Source organism: Prionailurus bengalensis, chromosome B2, assembly GCF_016509475.1.
Source record: "Prionailurus bengalensis isolate Pbe53 chromosome B2, Fcat_Pben_1.1_paternal_pri, whole genome shotgun sequence".
Lineage (NCBI taxonomy): Eukaryota > Metazoa > Chordata > Mammalia > Carnivora > Felidae > Prionailurus > Prionailurus bengalensis.
In genome coordinates, this window is record NC_057349.1 from 39315272 (window position 1) to 39336036 (window position 20765).

General features: G+C 55.1%; 1 protein-coding gene across 11 annotated transcripts in view; it reads left to right on the top strand.

Moving 5' to 3' along the window:
- The first annotated feature begins 231 nt into the window (after positions 1–231).
- FOXP4 (forkhead box P4) overlaps positions 232–20765 on the top strand; it is a 51366-nt gene continuing 30832 nt past the window's right edge. For all 11 annotated transcript variants that reach the window (XM_043591356.1, XM_043591357.1, XM_043591361.1 and 8 more), the window contains exons 1-2: positions 232–318; positions 18505–18733. In XM_043591356.1, coding sequence (XP_043447291.1) covers positions 18521–18733 — 213 coding nt within the window. In that variant the 5' untranslated portion in view covers positions 232–318; positions 18505–18520. The remainder of the gene's footprint in view (positions 319–18504; positions 18734–20765) is intronic.

The window sequence follows — 20765 nt, forward strand, 5'->3', positions numbered from 1 at the left end:
GCCGGGGGCGGGGACGCCGGGGTCCCGGAGCCCCGGAGCCGGAGCGAGCGAACGAGCGTCGCGGGAGGACCGGGAAGGAGGAGCACCGCCGGAGCGAGCCGAGCTGCCCACAAAGTGCGATGCCCCGGCGGGGCTAAGGCGCGCGGCGGCCGGCGCGGCGCGGCGCGGAGGGAGGACGCCCGGGAGCTGCGCGGCGCCGGGCGGCGCGGAGGGGCAGCCCCAGCGGGCGGCGGCGGGCCCGGGCTGCGACCCGAGCGAGCCCCATGCCCCGCGCGGGCTGACGGGCCGGAGCCCGCACGGAGCGGCCGGGCCGGACAGGTAGGTGGCGGGCCGAGCCCGGGGACGCGGGTGGGGGCTGGGCCGGCGACCAGACCAACTCCCTAGCTCGCGCACTCTCTCCCCGCTCACTGGCTCACTTTGTGTTTGCAAACTGCCCGCCGGAGACGCGCCGGGCGCCGGGAGGAGCCGGGCCCAGGCCGGCGCACTTTGTTCCAGCCGGGGCCGGCTGCGGCGCCCTGACCCCGCGCCGCCACCACACCCCGCCCCCGGCCCGGGCCCCCGCGGCCCAGAGCCGCCTTGGGAACAGGTGGGGGCTGCTGCGCGGCGGCGGGAGGTGGGGGCAGCCGGAGGTCGGCTGGGGCGGGGGTGCTGGCTGGAAAGGCTACTGAGGCCCGCCCTTCCCCCCCAGAATCTGGGCCCCGCCCCCTCCCGGCCTGGCCGCTGGGAGTGGGGTGTAAGGGGGCGCGACCCCCCCCCCCCGGTCCCCCGCCCGAGTCAAACAAAGAGTACTTCCCGGCCCGGACTTTCCAGAGCTGGGGAGGGAAGTGGTAGCGCCAGCTCTCCCAACCCCAGTCTGTCCAGCACTCCCCGAGACGCGCCGCAGGCAGATGGGGGGGGGGGGACCTCGGTGGCACCCGCCGCGTCGCCTCGAGTGAGAGGCAGACTTGTTTTTCTTGGGGTCGCACCTTGGAGGCTCCGGGGCCAGTCAACCCCTTTCCTCCATCGCTCGGTCAGCTCGGAGATTGAGCGGAAAACTTCTTGGGGACTTGAGAACGTCTGGAAACGGCCCCCGTGATTTTGTGCGCCTGTGCTGGAGGGCTGGGGACGGACCCGGCAGATACCTTTATTCACCGCATTTAGGGAGAACCACCCCCACCCCCCCTCCACCTCACCATGGTGGGGAGAAAGGGAGGATGGCAACAGGGTTCTTTCCAGGGAAGAGGGTTCCCAAGTGACCAAGCCCAAGCGGGACGACCCCCCCCCCCCGACGCCTCTCTTTGACCGGCGGTCACCCCGTGGCGCTCTGGCCTCGAGCTCCCCATCAACGCCAAACAAACTAACTTGGAGCTGAGCCCGGGCAAAGCCTGTGGCGCTAGAATGCGGGGCTCCCTGAGCGACCCGGGGTCCCGGCCTCCCCGGCAAAGAACGGTGTGATTTCGCGGGACGCGGATTCTGAGACAGAGGCCCTAACAGCTGCGGATTCCTTCTCTACAATTGGGACACCTCGTGAACACGTCCGCGTCTCACCCAGACTATCTAGGTTGGGGGAAGATGATATGGGCATGCGGCCCCCCTGAGCCTGCAGAGCGACCGGCTCATCCCTTCTGCACCCCCGCTTCTCTTGCCAGCCCCCGCCTGGTGATTTCCTCCCTCCCTGGGCCCTGGGGTTTAAGGCGTCTGGAGATCACCTCGTGCCTCGCACCCTAGCACCGGGTCTCCCTGCGGATTGGCCGCGGAGGCTGAAGCAGGGGTTCAGGTGGGGACCTGAAAGAGCAAACCGGAGTATGAAGCTGTCACGCAGTGGGGGGGTGGGGGGGGGTGTTCCTGAGAAAGCCCAGAAGCGTTTTGGCCAATGCGGGTTTTTACTTGAACTTCAACATCTTTATCCCCCGGCTTAAAGCACCACCTGGATTGTCCCAGGGTGAGCTGTGTTGGGTCTGGGATTAAGGCCCCAGGAGTGAAGCTTGAGGGGCAGCTTGGGGTTGGAGCCAGAGACTGGCCAGGGTGCTCCATCTCCCACGCAGGAAGAAGGGGCAGCCGGCAGTCTATATGGCGTGTAGCTGCTAGAGGGTTTGACCAGTCCCACCGGGCAAACGGAGTGGGTAACCCAGGCTTGAACCCAGAAACTCACTTTCAGCAGAGAACTGGGACTGAACGCTTCCATGCTGAGCATTTCAAGCCCCTGAGTCTCCTGGTGAGCTAGCGGGTGGTCGCAGGGGCCGGAAGGCAGGGATGGCAGTGTCTCCAATGCCCCCCAGAGAGAGACACTGGCTTCAGACAGCCCCTATCCCAGACAAGCCTCGCATGCTACCCCGCAGAAAATTGCTTTGGGGATGGGGGAAGTCTGCAGGCTGGCTTTGTTTTGTTTTAAACTTAAGAAACTTTGTCTTGCCGGGGGTTCTGGGGCTCTTTGTCACCTGGCAGGCTGGAGGGAGGGTCCCGAGACTGTTGTAGGCACCTGGACAGCTTGCTTGCTCTGGCTACCTTAGATCTGAGCCTCTCAAAAGCAGGGATGTGCCCTGGCGGGGGGAGGGGGGGTTGGATTCCCTATGGGGTGTTAGCCACTCTTGTCAACGGGGCAAGGTAGCATGGGGAGGAAGCGATGTTGTGGGTGTCCTGTCCCCCAGACATACTCAGGACCCCAATAGGATCTGAATCTCCTCCCAGACCCTCCGGCCACTACCTTACCCTGGTCCCAGCCTTAGCACTAAGTTAGGGGAGACCACAGGAACCTTCTCCTTTGGCACTAAGCCGTTGGGTCTCTGGGTGGGGTTTTCTATCCTTCTTCCAATCCTGGGCAGGTTTCCCAGGACTTATAGAATTGGGGAACCAGTGAGTCCTGGGGAGAGAAAGGTCTGACACCAGTCCTGGGGTATGCCAGGGGTAGGGGCAGGTTGGGCTCAACTTGTGACAGCCCCTGTCCCTTTGTGGGGGTGCCCTTCTCACACCTACACACCAACACCCCCGCCCCCTTTCCTCCGCCTTTGGCCAGAAACTTCCTTTCTGGCTGCCGGCAGGTAGGTCCCTTCTTGCCAGGAATGTGCATATCCTGCTGGGCCCCTACTCCAAACACACCTCTTCCTTAGGGGGAAGAAAGCCGGAGGACGTGGGGGTGGGGGGCTTCCTTCGATGCAGTAATACCCTAAGTGTTTGCTGAGCCCCCCTACTCTGTCCGGCAGGTCCCAGGCTGGGCACTAGAGTGCCCAAGCCGTGAAGGCTGGGGTCTGCTCTCTGATCCTCGTATTGTCAGGGTAGGAGAGACAGGTAAGGTATCACATCAGGGAGAGGAGAGTGGGAGCAGGGTGTCTGTTTCAGAGGAGAGGTGTGAGACGTGAGGGGAAGGAGGGGTCATTTCCTCAAGAAGACTTCCCTGCTCCGCCGGCCGGGTCTGGCAATGGCTGCACCCGCCTTTCCTATATCCTAACCCTTCACTACACCACCCCACCGCCTTGGTGGTTTGCTTGTCTCTCCAGCTGAAATCCAGGCCCCTCCTCACCTATCCTGAGCACAGCGTCTTTATTTTCCTACTAGCCTAAACTGTGCAAAATACTAATTTCTTCTACCCAAGGAGCTCCACGCCATGTCCCTTCATGATCTTAGAACTCTCCCAGCTTCCCTAGACCAAGGCCAGGCAGATGCCACTTTTGACAGGATTCCATTGGCTGAAATGGTTTCCTTGGACTTGGTTCCAGAACTCTGGATCCCAGGGCAAGGAACTCAGGGCCTGCCCAGGGCAGACCATGGGTCAGAGTGGAAAAGGCTTTGGAACTGGCCAGCAGTGACGGGACTCTGGGGAACTCAATTAAGCTCTTGGAACCTCAGTTTGCTTATGTGTAAAGTGGGTCAATAATATCCACCTTAGAGGATCCTTTTGGGAGTCGAACGGGAGAGTGTATGTAAAATCTGTACCACGGTGCCTGGCACATGGTAGCGCTGACCAACGGTGACTTTTATCATTAGATTCCCAGCACCACCAGCCTGCACAGTGGACAGCATGTTGGAAATGCTTGAGTTTTAACCTCCATCTCATGGGCTGGGAAAATGAAGCCCAGAGAGAAGAAGCAACTTGTCTGATGTTCCACAGCGAGTTAGTGGTGAAGCTGGCAATAAAATATGGGGCTCCCAACTCCTGGTGCAGCCAGTACGGCTTGGGGCTCTGCCATGGGGAAGGGAGAAAGGAGGGGATGCGGAGGGCCTGTCAACTCCCCCCTCACCCCTTTACAAACTCAGGCCTGGGCCGCCCCTCTCCCCTCCGGTGACAAGGCTATGTTCTCTTCTCCTGCCTTCCCTTTAAGCGGGGAGGGTCTAGGTTCAGAATCTGGCATTTCCCACCCACACACAACCCTGGAACAGTCCAGTCATACATTACCCCCCACCCCCCACCATGCCCTTTTAAGGTGCTCATAGAGACAAATAAGAAACGGGAGGGAGAATTCCCCCGGGGTGTAGAGGAGGAAAAAATGGCTGGCACTATCTCTCTCCAAAAAGGGAGACTTCTGGGGCTTGGAACCCTAGCCTACACAGTCTTCTGGAAGTTTGGCCACCCATCTGAGATCAATTTGGGACCTACTATGGATGGATCATCTCAAAGAAGCAAAAAGAAACTTCAACTTAAAGCTTCTGGCTTTTTGCACTGCCTTACTGGATTGTCCATGGGAACGCATACCTTCTTTACCCATTGCCAGTCCCACCTTGCCAGGATCACAGCAGGAAGGAACCCTGTGACTCCAAACCTTGTGGCTGCCGATGCAGTGGTCTGGGCAGGTCCCTCAGGAGTCTGAGCTCGGGGCATGCCTGCCTGAGCTAGAAATCTAGAGCTCCCAGCACAGAAAGTGCACATGTAGACAGGGCCATGGGATGTTGGGCTGTGAGACCAAGCGTCCTGTGCCTTGAGAGGGCCATCCAGGCCTGGGTCTCGTGGAGGCCTTCCTTCCCTCGATCCTTGTCCCAAATCTCCTCCTTTCCGGGCCTTTGCCAGGCTGTCCCTCAGTCCAGGGCCTCCCAGCACCTTCTCCCCACCCTGACCAGAACCATGCAGCCTGGGCCCAGAATCTCAGTAGCTCTGCTGACCTCACCGGTCATCCTGTGCCCATCCTCTGCCCAGCTGGAGCCTCTAGAGCTGGGACCTGAGGGCCATTGGGCTCACTGGTGGTACTGGACAGAGGTAAATAATGTTTTCTCTCCCACTCAGAACTGATTCCGATGGCACCTGACCTGGGCTGCCGGGCAAATGGGGGCGAGACGGTGGGTTTTCCTCAGACAGTAAGAGTGGACTGGGTAGAATAGCGACCCTCTGGCATTTGTTCAAGGTAGGTGGAAGTTACCTAGAATTCTCACTGACAGCAAAGGAGGGACAAATGATGGTGACTAGAAGGCAGGTGACTCAGGGAGTCCTGGTCTCCACTCCACAAACATTGTGGAGCACTTACTGTGTGCAGTGGCAAGCAAGAGGGTCGAGGGGAAGAGGTGACTCGTCCGTGGCAACTTGGAAAATCAGAAATGGAGCAGGTGCCCCAGGGCTGATCTTGCAGATAGGGACTGTTGTGCTCTGGTCCTGATGCCCCCCAGGGGCGGCCAGCTGCCTGCGTTGGCCTGGGAGAGCCCTCAGGAGGGCTGCACTGTGTGAAGGGGAACTGGAGTGGGGGTGGGTGGGAGAAGGGGGCTCCCATTCTTATTTCCTCAACCCAGTGAGCTCCCTCCGATTGGGTCCCCCAGCTCTGGAGCCCACCCTTCCGGGAGACCGAGGCTGAAAGAAAGTGGTCCAGAAAAAGGGTAGCAGTGTACTTCCTCCTTTCCTTCAAAAGTGCCCTGGGCAGATGTGTATCCGCACCCTGCAAGGAAGGGCGTGCGCAAATCTGGGGAGAGATTTGGGGGAGAGATTGAATGGCAGGATTTGTGGGACACCCAGGGAGTGGCTGCAGCTGTAAGCACTTAGGGAGCAAAGCCGGAGCGCTGGAGAAGCTCCCTATCTTCTCAAGGCTTCCACACCACTGGATCGGAGCAGGAGGCGCTTGGGAAGGTCGGGTCTTGTTAAGGATGTAGAGTTGGTCCTCTTGGGAGAATCCCTCCTTTAGGAAGCCTCCGGGATATCCGCCCCACCCCCCACAACCCCTGAGAGCCAGGGCTACTGGTCTCCCCTCCCCAGCTCAGCACGCTTGCTTTGCGTTGCTTGCCTCCCCAGCCTTTTCCTGAGCTTCTGCGAGCGCATCAGTGCAAGTTGCAGGAAGCTCCTTAATCTCTTAGACCTGAGCTCGGGGATGCAGCACGGAGAAAGAGCCTGGGGCACGGGGCCCACTCCGCCCAGGGCCTGGGGGTCTAGGGAACCTTGGAAGGGGGGCTGCCTGTCTTTTAGCCACTGGGAGGGCGGCCTGTGCCTGCGTGCTGCACTCTACTCTCTTGGCGATGACTTCGCAGGTCTGGGTGGTAAACAAGGTCTGGATTCACCAGTCGTCACACTGCTACCAGCTTCCTAATTCCCTCTAAGACTTTAGGCATGGCCAACTTCTCTCTGGGCCTCGGCTTTCCTAACTGCACAGAGGACGAGGGATCACCCATGGGCTCCTCTCCCGGGCCTCTGCAGGCCGAAACTGCGGGTTGGGCATCGGGCAGAGAAGAGACTGGAAGGTCTCAGTGCACTCCCCCTTTGTTCCCGCGCCCGGAGCCTACTGCCTCTGCCACTCTTTCCCAAAAGGGGCGCTGTGGAACATGGGGCAGGCGACCCGAGGCCCAGTCAGGTCTCCTCCTTCCCAATTAGGCAGCGGAGCCTGATTAAAAGGGGGTGCTGCCCGCCCCCCCTCCTGCCCGATCTCCATCGACGAGATTTCCCTTCATCAGAATCTCACATCCTCCAGAAATTAATTTGATGCCTCTTGTTATCAATTAATTGAATCTCGTTGGGAGAGAGAGCTCAGCAAGGCAGGCTGCAGCTTGGCCCTTGTATGCCGCCGTTCTGCCCTCCCCCTCACATCAGGACAGCCTCTCCCCCCCCCCCCCATTTCTCTGTTTCTGCCTTGCTTTTATTCCACTTATTTTCTAAAACCACCGCTGGGAACCCTTTTGCCCAGTTTGGCTTGGATGGTACCCATGGACTGGACACTCCCTGGGCTTCACCCTTTCTGAGCTGGGGAGGGGGATAGGTCCTCTCTCCTGGGCCCTGTTCCACCCCTCCTTAAATCAACAAAACCTCACCCTTTGGGAATTTGGCCCTGACCCTGACCCTGACCCTGTGCACTCCCGGGGCTGCTGGTGAGAAACTTGGAGAGGAGGACTGGGGAGGGAGAACTGGGGACAGACTCCAAGGAGCTTCTCCCACTAGACACCCACACCCTAGATGGGGGAGGGGACACTGGAGGACCAGGCTAGGGACATGTCAGCCATCAGGATTTTGTTCATTCATCTTTTTTTAGAAGAGGCAGTTAGGAGCCATTGCCCCTGCTAGAGCCGATCACTGTAGGGGGCGAGGGCACAGATGTGTGCTACCTCCTGGCTGCCCAAGAGCTGAGGCAGGCATCTGAAGGAACAAGAAGGTAAATGGAAGATGAAAGAGGAAGGTTCTAGAAGACATCCCGATCTGGGAGGGGGCTGTGGCAGGTACAGGGTACAACTAAGTGGTCACCAGACCCTGACTGAGGAGCCGGGCCTTGCCATTTCACATACTTTCTTGTTCTGATCCTCATAACACCCCTGAGAGATCCTCTAGGCAGTGATACGCATTACTCTGAATTGGCGAGCGAGGGACCCGGGGGTAGAGTGGAAATGTAACTTGCCCGGGGCCACATGGTTACCTGGAACCTGCCTCTCTGGAATGCTGGCCACAAGGGCCGAGGTCACAAATTGACTAACTTTACCCCCTATGAGTTTTTGTTGGCCCACACAAAGTTTATTACAGCGGCACGTTTCACGTAAATATCCCCACTTTAGCCTCTTTTGAAAAACCGGAACCCTGTCAACAGTCAGCCTGCATTTCTGGGTGTGGTAAAGACAGACTGGGATTGAGTGCCCTGCACTTCTCACCTGCCCTCCTAGGTGACCAGCCTTGCCCCTGAGGGCATTTTGGTTAGTAGTTCTGTCTTGGAGATTTCACCCGTCTTCAGTATTCTTCGAGGAAGAGCTGGGGGAAGGGGGGTGGTCTCCGAGACTCTGCAAGCTCTCTACTAGAGCTCAGAGAAGACCTTTAAGGACACCCTGACCCCAATCGAATTCCCACACACCTGTTAAAAACGGATGGTGGGGGACAATTGTCCTGTTTTCTACCATGGCGGGAATTATAGGGTCTTGTGTCTCCAGGAGCCTGTTTGAAGCTAAAACCAGCCCATCCCTGCCCAGGTGAGCCTGTCTGTGAAAGTTATCATCACCCTCTTCCCTGTCCCCCAAACTTTACTTTTTGTTGGGGAGAGGGGAGACTCTCTTCCAAGAATGGAATCTCAGGTGGGGACTAGAGAAGAACTAGGCACAAGTCACCTTTCTGGAACTCATTTGGAACAGGGAAAGAGGTGAGGAAGGATGCTGAATCTTATGTATTCGGATGTGGCTGTGTTTTAGATGCCCCTTGAGTTGGTACCCAAGATCCCTGTAAATGCCACACCTAAATATCGTGAGGGGAGACAGAGAGAGGGCCCAGGGCCTGTCAGGGACAGGTTAGGCCTAAAGCAGTCAAGGCCCCAGGAAGGGCCAGACCAGTGATCTGTCCCAGGCTGGCCAGAGCCCCTCCTTTGCTCACGGGAGCCCCCTGGTGCCAAGGGCACTACCAGAACCAGGCTCCAGATGGCCACTCAGGCCCTGGATGAGTCGCCCCCACCCCTTAACCAGCAGGCCCCCCCACGTAAGACGTCACTATTTAATTAGCCATCTCTGATTAACCAAACTTGGCATTCGGCTTCTCTTGCCCTCATCTTTCCCAGCTCCGAATCAATGGCTTTGATATGCTAATTAGGGAGTAATTTAATTTCAAAAGGCCGCAATTAACAAGGGTGTTGTGGACATGCTGTAGTTAAGCGGAGTAATCTAATTTGCATTAGTAACAAGCAGGGACTAATTAGAAGCTTAATTAGACACTTAGATGGCTCTTATGTTTACTTTCTTAATGAGATGGAGTGGGATCTTTGGTTCTCTTTCTTTTTTCTTTCTTTCTTCCTTTTTTTTTTTTTTTTCCATTGTTAATTCTTCCTCTTGGTCTGGTTGTAGAAAGGAGTGTTGAGGGAGGCCACCTTGCTAGGGCCTGGTGGAAGCATTTTAGGGCCAGAGCCAGGGGAGAAAGTCCACTGTGCAGGGGTGGGTGGGTGGCAATGGTGAGGAAAGGTTCAGATCCCAGGGAGATTGCAGAGTGACTGCCCCAAGCGAGGCTTGCGGCTTCTGAGGTGGGAGGCAGGAGAAGAGCACTGGTTTGGGAGTCAGAAGAGCTGTAGGGTTTCAGTTTGGCTCAGACTTCTAGCAGCCAGGTGACCTCGTCAAGTCACTAGGCATCTTCAAAGAATGGTTCCTTCGTCTGTCAAACGCATGCCAGATTCTATGAAGACGGGAGATGACAGGGGTGTGGGAAAGGGCTTCCAAGGACTCTGCGAGTGGAATGGTTGTTATTAAAATAAAATAGAGTCACAAATTGTGTGCCCAGTCTTCACTTCCTTGTGACTCAGCTTAGAAGTCACCTCCCACCGGAGGAGCCTTCCCAGAGTAGGCTTCCCTGGAGCATTCCCTCCAGGCACCCATAGCCAGCCCCCAGCCCCCCCCCCCCCCCCCCCCCCCCCGCCCCCGTGTCAATTTAACATAACATTTGTAAAGTTGTGTGTTGTATAGAGCAGAGGTTCTCAACCCTGGCTGCAGTTGAAGTTTAGAATACTTGGAAAAGATTTTAAAATTATCCACGCCTGGGTCCCACACCCCAGAGTCCAATTTAATTGATCCAGGGTGGAGCCTAGGTACTGTTTTTGTTTTGTTGTTATTGTTTTAACACCCTGTTTGCCTGCATGTCTCCCTTTCTCCTCCACCAACTGGTAAGCCCCCCAAAAGCAAGGGCTGTGCTTTCTTCCCTCCATATGCCCAGACCCCCCTGTGTTCAGAGGGCCACCAGCCAGCTGTACCCTGTCAACTCACCCAGACTTGACAGTGTTGCGTTTTGAGAACTTTATACAGGATCTGAGAGTCTTCTGGAGACAGACCTGAGGAAAATGGAGGGAAAATGCTGAAAAGGTGAGGGGTTTATAAGTCCTCCAGGATATGGGTGCATTGCTGAAGGGAGGATAAAATTGGTACCAAGTTTTTGGACATCAAGTGGGGAACAAATGCATTAACAGCCTTAAAAAGAGGCAGTTCTACCTAAACATGTATCGTAAACAAATAGTTAGAAATGTAGAATATTCCGTTCACAGAAGGGTGTTTATTGCAGAGTCATAGTAAAAAAAAAAAAAAAAAAATTGGTAACGGTCTAGATATCCAACTCTGGGCGATTGGCTAACTAAGTTCTGGAACACGCAGCCCATTCGAGCAACTATGTGGCCACTAAAAACTGTTGCTTAAAATATTTGATGTCATGTGGAAATGGTTATGATAGTAAGTGGTGAGTGGAAAAATAGGAAAATTCAAACCATGTACAGATTATGACCCCAATTTCACTTTTTAAATGTTTATATGCCAAAGAGGGTGAACACGAAGAGAAGGGGTAGATCCCAACAGGCCAGCTCCCTGGGTGGCAGAATTATGGGTACGACTTTTTTTTTTTGTACTTTTTTTTTCCCCCCCTTCAAAATTTTTCTACCAAAGTGTCTGTTACTTTTACGATTGGGAAATAAAGTTATTTGAAACTCAGAGAACTTGGAACAGCCCAGGATGGCGGCTCACCTTCCAAATCACAGAGGCTCGTTGCCGCCTTTTAGAGAGGCATGTCCTCACCCTGCCACCTGCACGAAGCTCCTCGGGCCCTGAAGTTTTGTGCTGAGAGGTCTTGAATGGTCGCCAACATTGGGGCAGGTGGCTGCTAGTGCGTCATTTAGGGAGAGTCGCGAAGTACAGGCAGGACATGGGCTTGGAGAGGGATTAAGCTTTTTCTGGAACCCAGGAGAGCCCCCATCTTCTTGGGGGGAATTGGCTTAGTGAGAAAGCCAGGTAGTGACGAGACTCACATCATCCTTCTCTGGTTTGGGGACCCATTTTGGAACTATAGAGACATTCTCACCCATGGGCCCTACCTCACTTTCCTCAAATGCTGAACCAAGAGCTGTGGTAAGGGGATGGGCTCATAATCCATAGCCCACTCAGAGTTGAGTTGTAGCAGGTCCTTCTGGGCCCCTGTAATTATACTAACTACCCTTCTCTGAATGCCTTCTTCCTGCAGTGTATTTTATTTGATATCACAGCAACCCTGAAAGGAAGGCTTATTGGTATTAGCCCCAAATCAGGAAACCAAGGCTCAGACTGGTGACCTCACTGCTCAGTGCTCTCATTACAAAGATAATAAGAGACCAGAAAAGGGCCAGCAGGTAGGATGGCAAATGAGTGGCTAGCAAAGGAGGGCCAAGGCCAAAGGTGGCTGCTGCCTGAACGAACCCTCAGCTCTTCCAGTAACCTGAGCCAGTAGGCCTTGGGGGCCTGAGCTGAATGAGGGAGGGGGGTCCCAGGGCCTTTGGATGACAAATTGGGAAGCATCCTTCAGTTACTTGTAAGGTCAGTGCTTATTGCTCTGAAAACCCTCTGCTTTATGTCCCTGACACAAGTAAGATCTGATAGTAGGACAGCTAGAAAAAAAGGAAAAGAAAGAAGGAAATATAAGCTGTCTTCATGCTCTGTTCCCTGTGGTACCCACGTCTTTTTATGTAATCTAGCAGTATGTCCATTTCAAGGACTTGTAGCTCTGGAGAAGTCTGAAACTGGCAACCTCTCTTATAAAATAAGGGCCTTTGCATATGCTGTTTCCCCTGCATTCAGTGTACACTTCGCCTGGCCAACACCTACTCATCTCTCATTTCTGAGCATAAATGCCATTTCCTTAAAAAGAAGGCCTTCCTTGCGCCGCCCCCGCCCCGTTTAAATTAGATTCCCCTGTTTATTCCCTGTACTCAGCATTCGATAGAACCTACTTTATTTGAGCCTATCTATTTATTTGCGTCCTTATTTATCATCTGCCTCCCCTCAAGGGAACCATAAGCCCCAGCATAGAAGGTCTGCATACTCAGAGCATGGCACGCTGTAGGCGTTTACCTATATGTGGAACCAGTGAACGGATGGAGGGTCATTGCTGGTGAAATACGCCCCAGGCCATCCACCGGAAGAGAGAGAAGAACTCCGTTCATGGCCAAAACTCTACTAGTGGCTAAATGTTCAAAATGACAAATGCCTGGGGCCCCTGGGTGGCCCAGTTGGTTAAGGGTCCGACTCTTGATTTTGGCTCAGGTCATGATCTCATGCTCTCTCTCAAAATAAATTTAAAAATTAAAAAAACAAGGGGAAATTCTGGAAAAAAAAAGACAAATGCTAGATTTACCTAGTAAAAAGGGGTGCGGGGAGTAGGACCCCCGTTATTACAAGTTGCCCTCGGAGCATCTAGGACACTATGCTGGCCACTACTGTACCGGCTTGTTCAAGATTTTTATTTTTTATTTTTTAAAAACTGTTTTTTAACATTTATTTATTTTTGAGAGAGAGTGAGCAGGGGAGGGGAAGAGAGAGAGGGAGACACAGAATCTGAAGCAAGCTCCAGGCTCTGAGCTGTCAGCACAGAGCCTGACGTGGGGCTCGAACCCACGAACCATGAGATAATGACCTGAGCCGAAGTCGGGCGACTGAGCCACCCAGGCACCCCTTGTTCAAGATTTTTAAATCTGCAAAGGGCAGGGACCAAATTCCAAGTTCCTTCCTGAAAAATAGATCCTCACTGTTTGTCTTTTTATTTATTTTTTTTAAAGTAAGCTCTTTACCCATTGTGGGGCTCGAACTCACCACCCTGAGATCAAGAGTCACATGCTCCACCAACTGAGCCAGCCAGGTGCTGCCCTCAGTGTCTGTCTTAAGCAAGCACTAAATCCCTATTGAATGAATAAATGGCCTTGGAGACGATCATCTCATTTTGGCCACCAGGCAGCTCATAAACTAAAGTCAGTGGCCATCATCGGGGACACCCGTCGTCTTGGATGAGCGGCCTCAACATTTAAGTGGAAACTTTTTAGAAATGAAAATTCTCAGGCTGCGTCCCAACCTACTGAATCAGAAACTCTGGGCCTGTGGCCCAGTAATCTGTGTTCTAACAAGCCCACCTAGGTAATTCTGATGTATTCAAGTTTGAGATCCTCTGGCTTAAGGTTTTGGTCCATTCGTTCTCCCTTTCTACTACCCAGTGACATTGTATTTTAAGAAGCTTCATCCGCCTTTTATTGCAGTCTGCTTCCTGACCTTCCTTGGAAGCTGATAGGGGTGTACATTGTAAATAGATAGCTGCATCTAGTCTAGTTTTCCCCGTTATACAGAGGAGAAAAGAGGGGAATGAACTTGGCCCAAGTCACACAGCAAGTTAGTGATACAGACCTGGGGCTAAGATGCCGGGTTTCCCAACTTCCAGTCTCAGGCTTTCAGCTGTCTCTCCGCCTAGGTTATGGGTTTGCGGAGCGCTGGAAACCGTGTGTACTTATTTCATCTCAAACCGCCACCATTGCTGTGGGTACAGATTACCTGTGGTCACGCCCCCACCGGCTTTGCTCCGTTTAAAGCTAGGAGTGCCTCCTCCGGCTGTCCAGCTGCGCGCATGCACGTGTGCGCTGGGGTCTGCCCCGCCCCCTTCCCTCCCTCCCTCCCTAGCGGGTAAACTCCGGGCATCCATCAGTCTGTTAATTGCACTAATTAGAGATCGCGGAGGTGTTAATTGGAAAACCCTGGTATTGTGCCTGTTTGGGGAAGAAAACGTCAATAAAAATTAATTGATGAGTTGGCAGGGCGGGCGGCGCGGGTTCACGGCGAGGCACAGGGTGTCGTGGCAAATGTTACCGCTCAGATTAAGCGATTGTTAATTAAAAAGCTACGGTAATTAATACTCCCTTCACCATATGTGCCCGCGGGAAAGGCATAAAGGTTTCTCCGCGTGTGGGGCTCCCCGGCCCTCTTCGTCTCACCCCAAAACACCCTAGTCCTTGGGTTCTCCTTTTAGCCGCAAGGTGGGTAGAACTAGTCACTTCCGGCCTGGGAGGGGACAAGGCGGACCAGGAAAGTTACAAGGAGGCCTCCCTTGTTAAGTGCCCCCTGGGGTTCTTCGAAGGGCCAGGAGCCTCAGGGGAAGTGGGAGCCCCCAGGGGCCCGCTGCCTCCCCCAGAGAGGAAGAGAAGGCTGCGGCTTTGACCCAGCTTCCTTCCTTCCTTCCAACAATGTCTGGGGGAGTTTCGGGGCTTGGCCCCAGGCTGAGGTGCCCGGGTTCCCCAAGGGGTTCCCTGAGAGGACACAGGGAGCTGCCTAAGGGCGGGTCTAGAGAACCAGAGAGAAATCCTAGGCCACATAAAACGACCCGGCCTGAGTCGCTTTTCCCTGCCCCCAACACGTGGTAGAAGAGGGGTCAGGGAAGGCGGAGGGTGGGGGATGAGGGCCCCATGTTTAGCGAATCCTAGAAAGATCTAATTTCCCCCTTACTTGCTGTGCGAAGGAAGAAAGACCAACCCAGTGACTTGGGCAAGGGGCAGTGACTTGCCCAAGGTCACAGAGCTGGCCCTTGAAACCAGATGGTCTCCTTCCCAGAGCTTCTCTCCTCATCTGCAGGTGTCTGCTGCTCTTTGCTGAGGAAACGGGTGACTGGGGGAGGAGTGTGTGGAGAGAGAGGGAAGGGCCAGAGTGAAAAAAAGAGGGGGCCCCCCACCCCATTACCAGAGGAGGAAGCCCAGGTCGACGTTGGGTGGAGCCCTTCTTTGGGAGAGGGACCACAGCTGTAATTCAAATGGACCCTTGGTGGCTCCCACCGGCCCTAGAACACTGTGGCTTCAGGTGCACCTGCTGGAAGAGGGAGTTTTACTCCTGGAGCTTCAAAGTTAGATAAGACCTTCAAGACCACCTCTCCATGCAGAGAGGGGGAAATTGAGCCCCAAAGGAGGAGGAAGGCAAAGGATTCACAGCTGGTTGTGGCTGGGGCCAGGCCCCTGCCTTAGCCAGAGTCCGGGCTCTCTGGGCATTGCTGTAAAGGCCTGCGTCTGCACCCCGTGCCTGGCTGTCTGGCCCTCTGAGCCTGCTCACCCACCATGCAGGGAACACCCCAGTGCTGTTGCAATGCCCAGCGGAGAGATGGGCAGGAGGCATGAGGCTGCTGGTGTGCTCATCTTCAGAGGGCAGGGTGTCCCAGGGTAGAGGAGGTGAGGTTGCGGAGATACAGGGAACACGTGCAGGTTTGGGTGTATGTTGGTGGGCGGGTGGGAGCATGGAAGGAGGTGAAAGCCCCGGGAGAGGGCAGAGCGTGCCACATGGGAATTAATGCCATTCATACACCCTGCGGAAATGACTTTTCAAATGCATATAATCTCAAGCATGCAAATGAGAGGCTTGCTTCACCCTGTTTAATATGAATGATCGGCCCCTGAATAGCTATTATTACACGCCACATTGCAGCAATTATGTTGTTCACTGGGTGTCGCTCTGTTACCCCCCCCCCCATAAAAAGACGGAAAAGAAAGGGACACCTCTGTTAGGAGCCTCCTTCCTTTTTTCCTCCCTTTTTCCAAACTTGCTGTCTGATCTACAACTTTATACTGTGTGTGTGCGTGAGTGCTGGAAGGGGGGGCACTCTCCTTTACCCCAGGGAAAGTGCTGGATTCTCTTTCCTTTCTCCTTTGCACACACACACACACCCCTGAGGCTCTAGTCTTTGTCCCCTGGGGCCCAGGAGTTCTCAGATCTCAGAGAAGCTAGACTTGGAATCAAGGCAGGCAGCTGCTCTCCACCCCGAGCAGGGCCAGGATTGGGGGAGTGGAAACAGAGTGGGCCTCTGCTGTCTCCCCATCCCCCTTATGTGTAGCTGGGGCCCAGGCCTGAGTGGGGGAAGGTGCTCTGTAGGCCGATGGCAGGGATCAGGGTGGGTGGCTCGGAGGAGGGGGCTGGGGCCCTGTGCTCTGACGGGTGGAGGATGGCGCCCACCCCATCCATCATTTGGCAGCCACTGGCCCTCGGGCTGACATGGCCATTAAGGCCTGGGACCAAGTGCTCAATCTCTTCCGAACCATCGCCCCCAACCTCACCCTCGCCCCTGGCCCACCTCCTCTCGGAACTCAGGAGTGGGAGCGGCCACTGGGGGTGGGCGCTAGGGAGACAAGCCCTTGGAAACACACAGAAATGCACAAACATGGGACACACTAACAGCACAGGGTCACCCAGGAAGCCACACAGATCCATCCACTAGGACAAAGAAACCTAGAGTCACAGATGGAGAGGGGCCACAAGAGCAGCGATGTGGCACACGTGACCGGCGGGCTCCCCGTGGACCCCTTAGCACCTCTCAGTCCCCCCGCCCCCACCAATCCCTCCAATACCCTCACATGGCTCCCAACTCTGCTTCCAGCAGGGACAAAAACAGCAAGTGGCCCAGCAGAGCGAGGGAAAAGAGTTCTTCTGGAGTGAAGGGAGAGAATTTTCGGGCCAAGAGAGATCCAGAGAAATAATCCAGTCTCTCCCAGCAGCTTTCTGGTCTGCTTCCTGCAAAGGCCCTCATCCACTTACCCGTGGGGAGTCCCATGTGGTTGTGGGTCTGCCTAGGCCAAAAAGGGATCAAGAAGGGAAGAAAGAACACTGGCTGGCTTCCATAGCCTCCTCAAGCTCTATGTGGTCTTGGCCTCTCTAAGCCTGAGAGTCTTCAGCCTTACAAATAGGGCAGGTGGAGAAGGGGTGGATTGGAGTGGACACCCCTGAGTGGTTTACGTGTGCTGTTGTATTTCCTCCTCACAGAACTCTTAAGAGGCTGAAATTAATAACTTTTACAGACAAAGAAACTGAGGGTTAGGGCTGAGTTTTTTGTTGTTTGGTTTTTTTTTTTTTAAGTAATCTCTATACCCACTGTGGGGCCCGTTGAGATCAGAAGTCACATGCTCTTCCAACTGAGCCAGCCAGGCGCCCGAGGTTTAAGGGAGTTTAAGACCTGAGTCAAAGATCAGTGACGGATACCAACCAGGTCCCTTTTAACTGCAATCCTCGTTCCTCTCAAGGGGCTATGGCTTTGGGGATAGCCGGGGACTGGGGACACTGCAGACTTTGAAAGCAGCCCTGGATGCTAAAGCCCCCTATCTGCGTCACAGTGTGCTCCTACATGCCCCCTGCCCCTGCCCCAAAGATGTGGGAACCTTCTTGAGTGGTAGAAGGAAGCTCGGACCTCCTCCTTTGCCTGGCTACCTTTGACTGCTCCAAACATTCCCTCTCTTTCTGGGAATGTTTCCACCACTCGTTGAAAAGCAGCTAGGGATGGGGCGCCTGGGTGGCTCAGTCGGTTAAGCGGTTAAGCGTCCGACTTCAGCTCAGGTCACGATCTCGCGGTCCGTGAGTTCAAGCCCCGCGTCAGGCTCTGGGCTGACGGCTCAGAGCCTGGAGCCTGCTTCCGATTCTGTGTCTCCCTCTCTCTCTGCCCCTCCCCTGTTCATGCTCTGTCTCTCTCTGTCCCAAAAATAAATAAACGTTTAAAAAAAAAAAAAAAAAAGAAAAGCAGCTAGGGAAGGGAGGGAGGGAGGGCACAGGATTCAGGCCTTGACTCTTTGCCCCGAACTCTCTGGACTCTCAGTTTTCCCATCTGTAAAAGAAGGAGCCATGGTGCTTGTAGAAACAGTGAAGGTTATTGGGTGTCTACTTTTGGCCAGGTGCTGGGCTGAGGGCTTTAGAATGGAAGGTCAGAGACGTGGGACCACTGGCTGCCTTCCCTGCGCACCTCCAGGCCCACCTGAGTGGCTCCCAGTAGGTGCTGGGCAAAAGGGCAACCATTTTTACTATGGAACAAACATAGATTAGAGCCTTTCTGGGTCCTGGGGAAGGAGACCCTATAAGGAGGCCCTGCCCTGGTTGGTCTCTATGGGGAACATACAGAGAGGTCATTCATGTTGGTGGGGCTGGGGTGCAACCTATCCCTTTGCTATCCTAGCTGGACCCTAGCTTCCCCAAGGCCCTGGCCTGGAGGGAGAGGCCAAAACAGGTTTCTGACACCACCTTCCCCAGGGGCAGGGGTGAAGGCATCACCTCCCCTTTCCTGCCAAGGTCTCCTGGAAGTCTAGAAAATGTGGGGGAGGAGGGCAGTGGGGCAGCCTCAGCCTGAAGCTGCCCCCTCCCTGGGGCCGAGGGGAGAGGGTGACATTGGGGGGGGGGGCGCCCCCCAAGAGGGTTCCCAGGAGCTGCTTCCAGGAAGTTGAGGAGGAGGCGATGCCCTAGGACTGGGGAGGATGGTGGTAGTGTGATGTTGGGGGGGGTGGTGGTTAAGGGGCTTTTTGTTGGTGTTGAGGGGTTTCGGTGGCCGCCCCTGGGGTAGAACCCTGTCCAGCCTGGAGTCTCAGCCCCTCCCCCACGTCTCTCCTCCCCCACTAGGTCCCGCTAGAGCGACATGATGGTGGAATCCGCCTCGGAGACAATCAGGTCGGCTCCGTCTGGTCAGAACGGCGTGGGCAGCATCTCCGGGCAGGCGGATGGCGGCGGCGGCAGCGGGGCCGGGGCTTCAGGCACCGGCGGAGGCGGCGCGGGCAGGGACACGGCTGCGGGCGCCGACAGCAACGGCGAGATGAGCCCCGCGGAGCTGCTGCACTTCCAGCAGCAACAGGTAGGAGCAGCCGCCCCTTCCCGGCCACCGGGAGGAGAGGGGGCTCGCCTGGCCTCTTCCCTCTCCCTCCTGACGACGACGTGGGCCCCAGGCTTCCTGCCCAGCAGCCTCACTTTCAACCTTCTTGAAAAGAGCCAGCCCTGCAAGGACTCCTGCTCCCTCGAATTCTAGTGGCCACCTTGGGGCACGCAGAGGGAGGGCGGGGGCTCCCAGGAGAAGTGGGACCCAGGAGGCCCCAAGGTCAGGGAGCTTAGGGCAGTCTCAGAAAGACCCACGAAGACAGATGCCTGGGCAGTAGGTTGGAGAGTGTGCATCTGGGATGGCTGGGCGCCTGGGCTCTCCTCCTGCACACTGGCTAAGTGAACAGCGTTGGGAGAGGGAGACCCCGCTTTAGGTGCATGCCCCTTGGAGGAAGGGGGCTGTGTATACACCGTCTTCACTTTATTTGTATTGTAAAACATTCCCCACCTCCATGTCTGCCTGGGCCCCTGACCCAAGCTGTGAAGAAATTAAACTTCCAGGCACCAGAGTCCAAAGCAGCTAGGAAAAGGCCAAGAGCAACAGGCAAAGTCAGGCCTCCATTTTTAGGGCTCAGACTGGGGATCCCTATCTGCGTCCCCCTTCCCATTTCTCCCCTTCGTCATTCCCACCCTCAAATGCAGAGTTCAGGAGTTCAAGACCAGCTGCTGACGTTCCAGAGGCTCTGGGGTGGGGAGCCTGGTTGGATGATGACAGAGCAGGGGCCCCAGGCCCTGGCCCCATGGCCCCACCCCTGGAAAAATGGAGAATCATGCTTGACAAGTTCAGGAGAACCGGCCCAGCCAGCCTCAGCCTTGGGATTCTCCTTCTGTCATTTGACTGCTCAGCCAGGCACACTGGCAGCACAGCCCCTTGGGGGCTCTGCTGGGAATGTGGAAAAGTCGGGTCTACATGTAGTCCCCGCCCATGCCTCAAGCGTGCACAGATGTGTGTACCCATATTGCCCTCACGCTGTCTCCCAGGCTCACGCTGGGGCTCCTCCCTCAACTGCATAGCCCCTAAGGGGCCCTTTCCCACCACACTTGTGGAACCCAAGGTCAGACTGGAAGCCCAGCACCCTGTACTGAGTTGCTCAGCTATCACTAACACAAACTGAACAAACCCAGGTTAAGTCCCAGCCAGCCTCTTACAGCAGTGTGACCTTGACCTAGTCATGGGCCCTCCGAGCCTTGGCCTCCTTGACACCCTAAAGTACAGGGTTTTTAGGATCGGGTGCAATTTGAGTGTGAGATCCCTGCACACAGTGCGTGGTTGATGTGGATACTAACCGAACTGAGGACTTTAGAAATCACTTCCTCTTGCAAACTATGGACAGGGGAACAGGAAGGACCTGTCACCTTTCCCTGGGGAGATAGCAGTGGGGAGTTTGCTGGCATCTCCCAAGACTTCCTAAGCAGGATCTCTGCGGAAGAGACCCTCAGAGTCTGTGCCACCTACCGGGGACAGAAGGTCAAAGGGCAAAACCTACCCCTTAGGAGAATAACAAACACACCCCACCGGAAGTCTCCAAGGCCACCCATTTTATACAGCCACCTCTTCCCCTCCCTCACCTCTATGCACACAGAGCTAGGAAAGATTTGAATGTGGTGGGGGATGGGCTGTGGGGGAATACTGAAACTGGAAAGTGTCTTTTAAAACAATTACTTAAAACTGCAGAGTAAACACAGATATCTCTATAACTGGGGAGATGTGTAGGGCAGGGAGAGACAGAACTGTCTGTACTGATCAGGTTTCTTCATTCTGCATTGCACACAAGCCATGTTTTGCCATCTATATTCCACGTTCTAGTTATTCCTGTTTGTTTTGGGGACTATCCCAAAGTCCTGGAAAATCCTATATCTGTTTCACAAATAACTGGGGTGGAGCTTTGCAGGCAGGCGGACGGCTGTTTTATCCATTTGGGCTCACTATGGGCCTGGGGCCTGGGGCCAAGGAAAATATTTGAGACTTTAAAAAGGTTCTATTGGCTCCAGACTATGAGAGAACCCTGCAA